At 40.9% G+C, this 14,984-nt stretch overlaps 1 protein-coding gene across 1 annotated transcript in view; it reads right to left on the bottom strand.

Moving 5' to 3' along the window:
* Positions 1-12,060: 12,060 nt before the first annotated feature.
* Positions 12,061-14,984, bottom strand: part of zmat4a (zinc finger, matrin-type 4a) — a 225,006-nt gene continuing 222,082 nt past the window's right edge. The window contains exon 7 of the mRNA XM_023978307.2: positions 12,061-12,196. Coding sequence (XP_023834075.1) covers positions 12,169-12,196 — 28 coding nt within the window. The 3' untranslated portion in view covers positions 12,061-12,168. The remainder of the gene's footprint in view (positions 12,197-14,984) is intronic.

Here is a 14,984-nt window from a genome sequence, read left to right on the forward strand (position 1 = left end):
CTATAAAGTGCCTTACTTTTGACCGGAGCCCCCAGTGCAGCACACTCCCTTGATACTGTAAGCAGTGTTGTGTTGTGCTGTGCTTTCCCACCAGCCCTGAGGTGCATAGGGTTACATTTACACTCTTTCCAAGAACAGGAGCAGCGTCCCTGCAGACCTGTATGGGGTCAGTGTGTGTGCCAGCCACAGGAAGGAACCATGCTCTGCTCCATTTTACCCCCTGACTCGCGTCCCTGCCTGCACTACCCTGGCCTACCCTGCTATCCTAATGGCCAGTGACAGCCAGACCTCTTAGGACAACACCGGCCACAGAATGGGAATGAGTGTTTATTAACAGGGGGAAAAAGGCAAAGAGAATGGCAACAATAACACGCAAATATATAAGTACAGACAATGTGACAGCTGGACAGATATACAAGTAAAGGCAATGTGACAGCTAGACAGCTATACAAGTAAAGGCAATGTGACAGCTGGACAGATATACAAGTACAGGCAATGTGACAGCTGGACAGATATACAACTACAGGCAATGTGACAGCTGTACAGATATACAAGTACAAGCAATGTGACGGCTGGACAGATATACAAGTACAGGCAATGTGACGGCTGTACAGATATACAACTACAGGCAATGTGACAGCTGTACAGATATACAAGTACAGGCAATGTGACGGCTGGACAGATATACAAGTACAGGCAATGTGACGGCTGGACAGATATACAAGTAAAGGCAATGTGACGGCTGTACAGATATACAACTACAGGCAATGTGACAGCTGTACAGATATATAAGTACAGGCAATGTGACGGCTGTACAGTTATACAAGTACAGGCAATGTGACGGCTGGACAGATATACAAGTAAAGGCAATGTGACGGCTGGACAGATATACAACTACAGGCAATGTGACAGCTGTACAGTTATACAAGTAAAGGCAATGTGACGAATGGACAGATATATAAGTACAGGCAATGTGACATCTGGACAGATATATAAGTACAGGCAATGTGACAGCTAGACAGCTATACAAGTACAGGCAATGTGACAGCTAGACAGCTATACAAGTACAGGCAATGTGACGTCTGGACAGATATTCAAGTACAGGAAATGTGACAGCTAGTCAGATATACAAGTAAAAGCAATGTGACGGCTGTACAGATATACAACTACAGGCAATGTGACAGCTAAACAGCTATAAAAGTACAGGCAATGTGACAGCTGGACAGATATACAAGTACAAGCAAAGTGACGGCTGGACATATATAAAAGTACAGGAAATGTGACATCTGGACAGATATACAAATACAGGCAATGTGACGTCTGGACAGATAAGTACAGGCAATGTGACGTCTGGACAGATAAGACAGCAATTACGCTCTGGACAGATAAGCTACAGAATGTGACGTCTGGACAGATATACAAAGTACGGATCACGTACGTACAAAAGACAACAAATACGTCGGACAATATACAAGTACAGCAATGTGACAGCTAGACAGCTATACAAGTAAAGGCAATGTGACAGCTGACCAGATATACAAGTACAGGCAATGTGACAGCTGGACAGATATACAACTACAGCAATGTGACAGCTGTACAGATATACAAGTACAAAACAATGTGACGCTGGACAGATATACCAAGTACAGGCAATGTACGGCTGTACAGATATACAAGTACAAGCAATGTGACGGCTGGACAGATATACAAGTAAAGGCAATGTGACGGCTGTACAATATACAACTACAGGCAATGTGACACTGTACAGATATAATAATACAGCAATGTGACCGCTGCTACATTATACAAGTCACAAATGTGACGGCTGACAGATATACAATAAAGGCAATGTGACGGCTGGACAGATATACAACTACAGGCAATGTGACAGGCTGTACAGTTATACAAGTAAAGGCAATGGACGAATGGACATATATAAGTACAGCAATGTTGACATACTGACAGATATATAAGTACAGGCAATGTGACAGCTAGAAACAGCTATACAAGTACAGGCAAATGACACGCTAGACAGCTATACAAGTACAGCAATGTGACGTCTGACAGATATTAATACAGGAAAGTGACAGCTAGTCAGATATACAAGTAAAGACAATGTGACGGCTGTACAGATATACAACTACAGCAATTGTGACAGCTAAACAGCTATAAAAGTACAGGCAATGTGACAGCTGACAGATATACAAGTACAAGCAAAGTACGGCTGGACAATATATAAAAGTACAGGAAATGTACGTCTGGACAGATATACAAATACAGGGAATGTGACGTCTGGACAGATAAGTACAGGCAATGTGACGTCTGGACAGATAAGTCAGGATTACGTCTGGAAAATATACAGCAATGTGACGCTGGACAGATAAGTACAGGCAATGTTGACGTCTGGACAGATAAGTACAGGAATGTGACGTCTGGACAGATAATCAGATTATTCTGACAATAATACAGGCAATGTACGTCTGGACAGATAAGTACAGTTTAAATGTACGTCTGGACAGATATACAAATACAGGCAATGTGACGTCTGGACAGATAAGTACAGGAAATGTGACGTCTGGACAGATATACAAGTACAGGCAATGTGACGACTGGACAGATATACCTTGACAACCCGGGCTCCCCCCGGGGTTGAATCTGGGGAGCATCCATTCGAGGTCAAACTGGATTAGAAAGACACTAATCTATTCCTCCTTTCTGGCCAGTCATCAGTGACATGTGACTCATATGAAATGGAATAAAGATGCTTCATGTTTAATGCACACTGAAGTTGTAGAGGAATTTGCCTCCACGAGCTACAGTATGGGGATGTTATAAAACGTAATGGATGTTGATTTTAAAGGTGGACTATGCAGAAATCACTCCGTCATTTCTTGGTTGCTAAAATTGTAATAGTTTGCCTAATTTCAGATTATGTGACAAAACAAGCAATGCATAGTGTAGAGAATCATTGTAACATTTAAACCGCTGTGAAATATATTTTCAATAACCAAAAATATTGTTGTTTCAGCTGTTTGAAGCTGGTGTATAAAACCAAAGTAAAAGATGCAAAAACTTAACTTAGGAACAGGAAGCATCGAAATAGCGCACAGAGACAGATCTACTGCTTCTTAGGCTTGTTTTCAATACGAATGACAGATCTATAACTCACATTTCTATGTGAATTTGGCCAGGTCACCCAAAAAGTTACATAATGCAGTTTAAGCTTTAATATGCAGTCATCCATCCCTGGATATGGCAAAACTAGTTTCTTATGTCATATTAAAACAGAAGGCTTTACATAAAGGTACAAACAGTAGGTAAACAAACATAATGTCTGAGTATTTCACTGCACATCAACACTGTGCCAAAAACTACTTCACATTACAGTAAGCATTTGTTTTCGTTCTCTGTCTGCCAACTGTTTTACATTTCCTGATGAAGGGATTTTAGGAATGTGTGTGTGTGTGTGTGTGGCGTGCGAGTTCTTGCAAGGGTGTGTGGGTTTGTGTTCCTCAAGTGTGTGTGTGTACAGTACGCGTGCAGTGTGTTGGGTTTTCTTTTTTGCTTGTGCATTTCCTTCCTCTGTTGCTCTAGTCTGTGAAATACGGTTAGGTAATGAGAGCAGAAGTTGTGGTCTGCTCTGGGAAATTTAGAGCTTGCTTTTTCTGCCTCAGGATACTATGAGGCAAAACATATTTTATTAATGCCCATTAAAAATGGATTCATGTTCATTACTTTCTCTGATGACTTTCATCCAATTTGTATGTAGAGCGAGAATTTYATTTCTCGCAAAGAGCAGGCATTTCATGGCCGAGATATGTGCTACATTTTCCACATCCAAAGCTATTTGAGCCATGACCAGAGTTAACGATCCACCAATCAAACAATTAAGCTTTAATATGCTCTAAACTCATCACATCACCATTTAGATTTTAACAGCACTTGCCTATTGTAAATGAATAACTATACAGTTAAAATGTTATGCTTCAGCTGTCATAGATATAAAGTCACCATCCATCTCAATAAAAAGGACATGCTTATGAAGTGTTTACTGGTTTACAACCTCTGTCCAGTGAAGTCCACAAAGCATATTGCATGTAACAAACAGTTAAATGACCTACAGTCTGGTAAAACAAGTTAATATTTGCGACATTTTTGGACAACTAAACAACTATTGATTTAGAACCACGGAGAGTTAACGAAAGTTGCTAAGAAAACAGGAGCTGCCTCCACTATTCCAGCACCATTTCAAATTCAGCGTTTCAACATCATCAAATCACCTCTGCTTAGTTTAATAAAGTTACAACTTAAAGATACCAAAAACGATTTAGTCCATTCAACGTAAGCTAAATATGATGTGGCTGTCCATGATTCAAATTTCTGTGTGTGTGTGGTTGTGTGGTGTGTTGTGTGTGTGTGTGTGTTGTGTGTGTGTGTGTGTGTGTGTGTGTGTGTGTGTGTGTGTGTGTGTGTGTGTGTGTGTGTGTGTGTGTGTTGTGTGTGTGGGTGGTGTGTGTGTGTGTGTGTGTGTGTGTGTGTGTGTGTGTGCGCGTTCATGCAAGTAGAAAAAACATATTGACTCACCCTACTTGTAGAGAAACGCCAATGCCATCCTATTCTCTTTTATGTTCAGGGAACGGTCTATGACTCTGTCATACAGTACATACTTCTAGTTTTTGTTGTCCTAAGCTACATGGTTAAAATTCTTGCTCGCTAGCCTAACTTCCTTTCATGGGTAATGGCTAGTTAAGATTTGCCGACTACATCTATCTACATATTGAACTTCCATCACCTCAGGCCAGGGGAACAATGGCTGAATTTATGGCTGAATCAGAATTGCTGTTATAATCATTGGCCAGTACTGAGAAATTAGGCACTGGCGAATGATCCCTATCTCCATCCATGGCTACTGTAATTTAGGAAAGGGCCAACTTGAGCTAGCTAGCCATCCACGGGAGGACAACAACACAATGAGATGCAACAATTCAAGTTTTCTGTCGATGACGGTTTGCTCTCGATGTGTTGTGATTGGTCTGAAGCCAAATCCAAACTGGCTTCCCCTGACACTTTTTTGGGGTGCGCCAGGACCATTCACAGTTGAGCTCGTTAAGTTTAGCTCAACACTGATTGACTACTGTTTTACACTTTTTTTATCAAGTGCGGCCAAATGCTTGCTGGCTTCCCTTGCATTCAACGCTATGGGAGGCAACAACGTCATACTCTTTTTGACCAGACAGCATCAGATAGATGGGCAACACATACAGAGACAGAGGGGCGCTGTTTTTCTCGCTCGGATGCTTTCTCCTGTGAGATACATTCAGCCTCTTGCGAATTGAAGGAAAATTATGAAACACAGAGAGATGAAAGATATATTTTATATGTTTAAAAAAAAAAATCTTGATAAATTTTTTGAGGAAGCCTGGCTTCCCTTGACATCCAAGAATACACACCACTGCTATATATTCCGTTTGTTTGTGTTGTTAGTCTTGGCTAGCTTAATGTTCCASTCACTCACTCGGCTGCTAACACCTCCATGAAAAGGGTCATGAGGAAAGCCCTACAATATTATGTTTTAGTGAGAAAGCTCAGGATTAGGCAAGGTTGAAAAGTAATCTTTAGACATAAGTTTGTAACTGACTAAAACAAGCAGACAACAAAAAAATGTTGTTTGATAAAGGTCAACTATTTGCTGTGAGCCAGTGGGATAACCTAGGTAGCCACAGGTTGTTTTCCCTACAGGCGGATCCATCTAATATTAATGATACTTTATTGAATAGTTATTTAACAACCTTATATAAAAAATATTGGAGGAAAGGATACTTATGAATCTTTGTTACATCTAGGCCTTTCACATACTTCAGATAGATGCATACATTTAGAACATTTGATTTAAAACTTTTTATGTCGTGATTTAGATATTTCCAATACATCTCTGTGATTTCTGTGAATCAAATCTCTCCTCAGTATTTTTAATACAGCACGGTCCTGGAAGTATCTATGTAATCACAAAGATGATGTGTGCATAACTTAAAAGCATAGGCGGGATTCACATGTTCCCCCGAATCATGAAGTCTCAGCCATTGGCATAGTTAAGAAGATTCTGCTAAGCTTTCTTAATCACTCTCTAATTCCCTCTTCTTTGAAACAAGTCCAGTTATTCCTATTGGCTATGGATAGAGGAGTCTGTATCTGGCTCGTAGTTGATTTAACATTACATTTTGGCTTCCTTCACATGCAGATCCTAGAATTCAAATCAAAGGACCCTCTTTCCTTCTTATTGTTGATATTTCTGCTATCAGGCGAGATTGTTAATTTTCTTTCTTCTCTCTGTTGTTCTTTCTCAGTAGGATGATCCAGAGATGTGTAGGTGGATCCAGAGATGTGTAGGTGGATCCAGAGATGTCTAGGTGGATCCAGAGATGTGTAGGATGATCCAGAGATGTGTAGGATGATCCAGAGATGTGTAGGTGGATCCAGAGATGTCTAGGTGGATCCAGAGATGTGTAGGTGGATCCATAGATGTGTAGGTGGATCCAGAGATGTTTAGGTGGATCCAGAGATGTGTAGGATGATCCAGAGATGTGTAGGTGGATCCATAGATGTCTAGGTGGATCCAGAGATGTCTAGGTGGATCCAGAGATGTCTAGGTGGATCCAGAGATGTGTAGGTGGAAGTTAAGCTCACAATGGGAAACTGGGATCATTATCACCTCAGCCCCAATCCTCAAAATAACTCTGGCCCCGTTCCAAATGGCACCCTAGCAATTTCCTTTATAGTGAACTACTTATATCCCCTATATTGTGCACTACCAATGTACTAAAGTAGTGCACTATATAGTGAACATGATGCCATTTGGGACACACCCGCTGTCTCATTCTCCCAAAGTGAGGCCTGAATGGGAGCCAACTATTAGAAACCAAACTCAACATTCCCTCCCAGCTCTGATCCTCCTGCATCTAGCCTCCAGGCAGGTTCTTCCTTCTCTCTCCTCTGCTCACCTCTCCTCCCTTCCCAATAATTACTCAAAAGAGGAACATACCAGATCATCCAGGCAGAACCATCCCAGAGAAAAACAAACAGCATGAAATTATACTACTCTATTTGCCCATGTGTTGCTACTTACCCATGTAGACTATAGTCTGACAATATTATTGCATTCTCGAATAAATTACATTTCATTGCTTGTGATTTCTGGTAGCTACACTGACCGACTGGTTTTATATCGATCCAATGAGTCACATTCTCTCACATCTGACATATCTGATTACTAGGTATGCATTCCAATTACAGATGATTTCATTACTTTAATTGAGTGCAGTTAGCCGAGGAATATGAATGTCACATCGTTTTTTAGCCACTATAAGTGGTTAATTAAATTCAATCACAATTCTTAGTGAACTGGACTAAGAGGCCGTCTCCCACCAGGCAAAAACTTGTTGAATCAACATCCTTTACAAGTAATTTCAACAACAAAAATTATATGTGATGACATTGAATGAATGTGGAAAACTGATTGGATTTACAAAAAACGTCATCAGCGTATCGGAACTTCTTTTGTAACCCAACTTTTAACCTAAAACCAATGACATGGTGAATTGTTTTGGTGATATCATGTTGAATTCACGTTAGTTGACAACCAGAAGCAAAACTAGATGTTGAACTGACATCTGTGCCCAGTGGACTGACTGACTGTGTGCTTTTTCAGCTCTATTAAAATCGGTTCCCAAACCATCTTTACAATCTATGGGCCTACATATATATTTCATGCTTGCAACTGTCAGTAATAATTGAGATATAAAGTTATTTTGAGAGAGTCCGGGCCCTCTAATGTCAATAAAGATCCCTTAAAGACGTGCTCTGGTACTTTGGCAACCAAGAAAGTATTTTTTAAACCTCCCGCTTTTGGATGGATGTGTCAATGTGTAGTTCATACATGCATAATCTATGAGCAGAATTAATGGCTTACCTCAATTAGCCATGAAATCCCTAGTTTGAAAGCATTTGTTTTCTTGAAGCTGTGCCGCACCATTTTCCCTACATTTCCCCCCACGTGGGCCAGCCTCCTAGCAATTTGAATTCTAGCCAATGAGACAGCTAACAGGAGGCCTGCCTAGTGTTATCCAATGAGGTCACCCAACGGCTCAGTGGACACAGCAGAGAGAGAGAGACGGAGCAATGACGCGGTGCACATATCTGTACATATGTGATGTAGTACACAATTTGCGGGGGCCACTTTTTGCTCGTGAGTGTGTCCTTCAGAAAAACTGACTAAAAAGTATACAAAAGTACCGGTGAATCTCTTTAACGCACCTATCCATGCTCTTCTTTTCTCCAGCACGCCTCCTCATGCTAAACCATTGGGACCTTTCCCAATTACATCCTATTATTTACATTTTAAAAGACTGAATTAATGACTTTGGGCTTTACTGATGAGCTGCCGTTGTCTGTGTGGCTTAATGAGTATAATCTATGTGGATGGGTAAGGACACAGAAATGTCATTCCCAAATATCACCCTATTCCCTTTACGGTGCACTACGTTTGACCAGAGCCCCATAGATCTATGAGCCCTATGGGTCTATGAGTCCTATGGGTCTATGAGCCCTAGTCAAAAGTAGTGCACATTTCATTAGAAAAGTTAATTATCAAAAAAATACACTACAATACCAAAAGTATGTGGACACCTGCTCGTCGGACATCTCATTCCTAAATCATAGGCATGATTTATGGGGGAGTTGGTCCCCCATTTGCTGTTGTAACAGCCTCCATTCGTCTGGGAAGGCTTTCCACTAGATGTTTGAACATTGTCGAACAGACCATTATTCCTCCTCCACCAAACTTTACAGTTGGCACTACGCAGTGGGTCAGGTAGCTTTCTCCTGGTATTCGCCAAACCCAGATTTGTCTGTTAAACTACCAGATGGTGAAGCGTGATTCAACACTCCAGAGAACGCGTTTCCACTGCTCCGGAGTCCAATGGCGGCGAGCTTTACATAACTCCAGCTGATGCTTGGCATTGCGCATGGTGATCTTAGGCTTGTGGGCAGCTGCTCGGCCATCAAAACTCATTTCATGAAGCTCCCGACGAACAGTTATTGTGCTGACATTGCTTCCTGAGACAGTTTGGAACTCGATAGTGAGTGTTGCAACCGAGGACAGACCATTTTTATGCGCTACGTGCTTCAGCACTCGGCGGTTCCGTTCTGTGTGCTTGTGTGACCTACCACTTCGCGGCTGAGCCGTTGTTGCTCCTAGACACATCCACTTCACAGCACTTACAGTTGACCGGGGCAGCTCTAGCAGGGCAGAAATTTTACAAACTGACTTGTAAAATTAAAGGAGGCATCCTATTACAGTGCCACATTGAAAGTCACTGAGCTCTTCAGTAAGGCCATTCTACTGTCAATGTTTGTCTATGGAGATTGCATGTCTGTGTACACCTGTCAGCAACGGTTGTGGCTGAAATAGCCAAATCCACTAATTTGAAGGGGTGTCCACATACTTTTGTTTATATAGTGTAGCTGGTTGACTTTGATTCCAGGGGAATAGCAGATAGAGGAATACCGGTGGTACTCCTTCAGACAAAAGAGTCAGCTCAGCTCTAGGGTTAGATAAGAACAGAGGTTGTATTCACCAGAGGTGTCTAGACCCTGACAGGCGATGGGAATGCAACCACCTCCATATAGAAGCACTGTATCTTACTCAGTAAAAAGCATGTGATGGGTAGTAACTCTTATTGCTCACTGCCATGTCTCCTGATATTGATATGGAATGGTACAGCAGAGGATGACAACACTATTCAGGAATTCTCTATCTTCAGTCAACTGTGAAAATCGATTTTCCTTTGAGAAATGGGGCATGTTAACTTTGCGGATAAGAATGCCAGCTCGGAGGAAAACATAGGCGGAACAAAGCAACACGACTGGACAGGTGGTATAGTATAGTTGCAAGTGTCTTTTTATTCTTTTTCAGACACAGTATAGTACATAACCCAGAGAGCGCACAAAGTGAGTAGGGTGTATGAGATGTGGCATTCCTCTGGAGATCGAGGGAGAGACACTAGATCCAATGCAAAAGTTGGGCAGAATGTAACGTTATGACCTGGGTTGAGCAAAGCAATTCAGTGGATTGCAGAGTTGCATTAATTAGTAAATCATTCGTGCACAGAGTACATCATAAGTTGCTTGTAATAGTAAAAACACTTTGTACATTCTTTTGTATTTTTTTTGCCTGTGGCATCTCACAAGGCGGATGGCTCTCAGTTGAGCCAGCTTCAGTTGGTGTGGAATTCAGAAATATTTGTTGTATGTTTGTGAGTTTCTCTCTCCATCTCTCTAACGCCCATGAACATGCTTTGGTGTTTTGTTGTTGTTGAGTAAGCAGTAAATAAAAACGGTTGAAGTCTTATCAAAACATCTAAAAAGGCTTGGTTTCAACTGGTGTAACAATTCCAGACGTTGGTACTTTCAAAACAAACAGATCAGTTATTTATAAATTAGCACAAAAATACATTTTAACACATTTATCAAGGCTATTGATCAAACACATCTTTGCTGTCGACAGACACTGACTGCACTGTACTGACAGGAAAATAAATAACTTATATCTGTATAAAGATACATCTGCTTTCCCAATTACCAATAAACTGTTTAATCCACAACAGTAAGAACAAATAGACATTTCTACTAAAATACCTGCTATGGCAACAGGAACCACTGTCATAACGTAGCTTTGATGTTCATATAACATATTAGAATGAAAGAGTTGCTACAGAATGTTGTAATAAGGTTGTATATTAAAGTTGGATTGCTTTTTAAATACTCTCCATCTCTGAATAAGACATCATCATCATAACAGCAATGTTTTACACCATTACAGAATAACATGGTTTGATTCAAATTTACTGTAATTGGCTGTATTACTTACATATTCTAAAAGGCTTTTTTGGAATGAATTCAGTGAACACGGACGTAGTAATATTTTAAAACAGTTCATGAATCTGAATCATGAATCTGAACAATAGTAATCAATGGGACCTCCCTGAGACGAAGACCACATATGAACCTCAAAACCACATGGAGGAACAGAGAACACATGTTGAGATCTGGAACCCTGACAACATAGATCCCTATCTAGGTTCTCCTTCCAAGACTGCTAGGGACGCAGAAAGATCAATTCCAAAAATAAAAAAATATATATTATGTTCAAAGGCATTTCTCAAACTCTCATTATTATTGCCAACAAAACCTTTTGTCCACCAGGGATATTATGTTATTGTAAGATTTTATGGTAATACATACTGTAGCATACTGTAGACCCAATCATTAAACCATTATTATAATGTTATACATTATTCTGAAAGAAAAAACTAATTCTGATGGCAATCCAAATACAATTGTTTAAATAAATTATTCATAAATAAAATCTAAAAACAATATATTACCTACATATAAGTTCTCTTATACATTTTCTGTTTCAGGGTAAAGAAACTACAAAAAACGATGTATTCCTCAAGTCAAAATGCCACAGAGTATTCCTCTCTCTAACACAGCTAAAGCAAAAAGCATAGTTAGCATGAAGTTGCAGGTTGTTCGTTTCATCATGCATTGAGGGGACCGTTCCTTTATACGATCAACTTTTATGCTGTTGGACCATTGTCTTTAAACATACTGAAAATCTGTTAGTGTGGAATGTTGATGATCACACGGCCAAAATGAGAAGAGTTCTGCAGAAGCTTTACGTTGACAGGTGAGAGAGATGCTGTGGAGATGGAGCATTACAAAATCCCTTGTTCTCCTACTGTATGCCAGCAGGGCCACGGAGAGAGACAGGGAGAGAGACAAAGAGAGAGAGAGAGAGAGAGAGACAGAGTGTATGTATGTGTGTATGTATGTATGTATGTATATGTATGTATTGTGTGTTGTATGGTGTGTATTAGTTGATGTGTGTGTGTGTGTTGGTGTGTGTGCTGTGTGTGTGTGGTGTGTGTGTGTGTGTGTGTGTGTGTGAACTGTGTGTGTGTGTGTGTGTGTTTGTGTGTGTTTGTGTGTGTGTGTTGTGTGTGTGTGTGTGTGGTAGAGAGAGAAAGCAGAGCAGAGGCAGAAAAAGCGGGGCAAGCTGACCACAGCTTGTCTGACATCAATCCAATGGTTTATTTTGWTCTTCAAGATTCACTGGACACATATCTGATTCTTCAGGCTGCAGGAGAAAGAAAGACACAGAGAGGGAGAGAACAAGAGAGAGAGAGGGAGGGAAAGGGAGAGAATGGGAGAGATGTTATTGTCATGAGACCGCAAAAGTAAAATATATCTCAACCAATAAAATAAACCAGGTAAAGATGAAATTATCCTGATAAGACAACATTAAAGTGTCCACAATAAGGAGACCATCACAACCAGCAGCAGAGGGTAGTTAAAGTATGAGGTCTAAACAGCCTCGTCTCATCTAGACTGGATACAAAACCCTCCTCAGGACACTTTCTCATCTCTGTCTCCCGTACGTCACGCACCACTTGAATTTATGCGCTCGTTTGTCATGTCCTCAACAAAGCCCTCGGAGCTCACTGATGACACTTAAGAGTGGCCAACATCTAATCCCACTTGTGTTGTGATTTAAGAGGAATGCCAGGTTTTATAGCATATCCAGGACATCGCAACATCGACTAAAGGCCTTATCGAATGGTTTATCAACACACAATCACTGTCAGAGATGCCTCTCCCTGTTCTTTCCCCGTCTAAGATAAATCATACTTAAAGGCCCTCTCACTTAATATGGTATGACATTTTTCAAAGCATGACAACCATTCCACATCTAATATGATAGTCTGCCGTGCTATAGATAGTCTATAGCAGAGAAAAAGAGGGAGGTTGGAAAGGAGGATACCTAGTCAGTTGTACAACTGAATGCTTTCAACTGAAATATGTCTTTCGCATTTAATCCAACCCCTCTGAGAGGTGCGGGGGCCTGCCTTAATTAACATCCACATCATCGGTGCCTGGGGAATAGTTGTTGTTGGGGGTTAACTGCCTCAGGGGCAGATCGACAGATTTGTACCTTGTCTGCTCGGGCATTCAATCCAGAAAGGTTACTGGGCCAAATCGCCTACCCGCCAGGCTACCTGCCATTCAAGGATGCCAAGAGTGTGCAAAGCTGTCACAAATGCAAAGGGTGGCTACTTTGAAGAATCTCAAATCTAAAATATAATTTGATTCTTTTTTGGTTACTACATGATTCCACATGTGTTATTTCATAATTTTGATGTCTTTACTATTATTCTACAATGTAGAATATAGTAAAATAAAGAAAAACACTGGAATGAGTAGGTGTGTCCAATTTTTTTTGACTGGGACTGTATATCGCAGCTTATTTTGAGCCAATAGACTACCAAAACAGTATTACAACAGAATTCTTAACTCTCATTGGTTCATGCACTGTAAGTCCCGCCACATTAACAGTAGTTAATCTACAAGCATTATTTGTTCAAGTAATCGATTCCCTGACTTGCATTTAGTCTGGGGTTTCTATGTTGACTCCAGGTAAACTTAGCAGAGAGAGTAATCACTGTTTAGATTGTAAAATTAACATCCTGCTGAGTTACTCCCATATGAGGTAGTCCCCATGAGTTAGTCCCCACCCTGCTGAGTTTGTCCCCACAAGTTAATCCCCATCCTGTTGAGGTAGTCCCTAGAGGATGTGGCCAGAGCAGCAACAGCAGCAGAGCAGGGCCCACATTAGTTCTGAATCAGTCCGCCATAAAGGCTAATGTATCAGACTTGCATAGACCTTAGTCTACACAGACCACACACACACACAGAAGCACTCACGGAAAGCGCATGCAAACACACAAGTGCATGTACACACACGCACAAACACAGAATACTGAAAGCAGAGGGGAGGTGGGGGGTTATAGAGTAAGAGTAAGATTAACGCAACATTCACTGAGTAAAGTTGAGAAATAAAACAACCTTGAGACGAGGCCTCCCTTTGGAGAAAGCAAACAGTTCCATCAAATGGAGGAAAATGAACAGATTCTCAGCACACCAGCAGAGCTGAATTTATTCCACTCAAAGACGTATTTAGCATTTTGTTTTCATTAGAGGGACTCTCTAGATAGACAGAGCCTTTTTCACTCATATGAATGGAGCCTCTTCAGCTACTTTGCATCACTATAAAACCTGACTAATTACAACACATTCAGGAAAACATGCAGCCATCATTTTGTCGGCTAAATGATACATTTGAATTGACTGTTTCACCCACTGTTCAGTTCAAACGCAGTGTACCCAAATCCAGAGATTGTCATGTGTTCGTTTGTGGTACAAAAGACAATGTTGCACTCAATAAACAATGTGTGCATCTGAAACCATGCAGGTATTTCTTGATTTTTCACCTGATGTTCGGACATTATAGTTGTCCCTACTTTGGACTCAGTACTAATGTATTCTGATCTCAGGTGGTTTAACACTGGCTGGTACAACACATTATATTTTTCCAGCGGTCTAAAGAGCATAGTTGAATTGGTCTAATTAACTAGATGATTACAGACCACAACAATGAGACAACTGAATGAGGCATTGCAACCAAAAGGGCAGCAGAGACAGATGTTAACAGTAGCAAGCCAAGTTAACCAAGAGAACACATTGTAACCAAGTCTCATTTTCAAACTCTGCTGTCCCTGCAGCTGAAAATCGAATCCAAGTACCATCCTTAAATAATTTTGTTTATTTGATAATTTCCTCTCGAGCAGAGCATTTCTGTAAGTCGTTGAGAAAAGCTCAGCCAAGCAAGGCCACTCTGTGATGAGTCTGAAAAGAGTCCTACATTGTTAGTGGCAACATCTACTATAGGGTTGCCTGCCGCCCTCTAACAAGCACACTGCTGTTGTTGCTGACTGCCTTCCTTTCCATCTAAATGACAGCTCTTAAAGATGCCTTCGCCCAAGACTGACAGCAGGACAGACTTTTAGAACAGCTTTGAGAATGTCTGC

Source organism: Salvelinus sp. IW2-2015, linkage group LG33, assembly GCF_002910315.2.
Source record: "Salvelinus sp. IW2-2015 linkage group LG33, ASM291031v2, whole genome shotgun sequence".
Lineage (NCBI taxonomy): Eukaryota > Metazoa > Chordata > Actinopteri > Salmoniformes > Salmonidae > Salvelinus > Salvelinus sp. IW2-2015.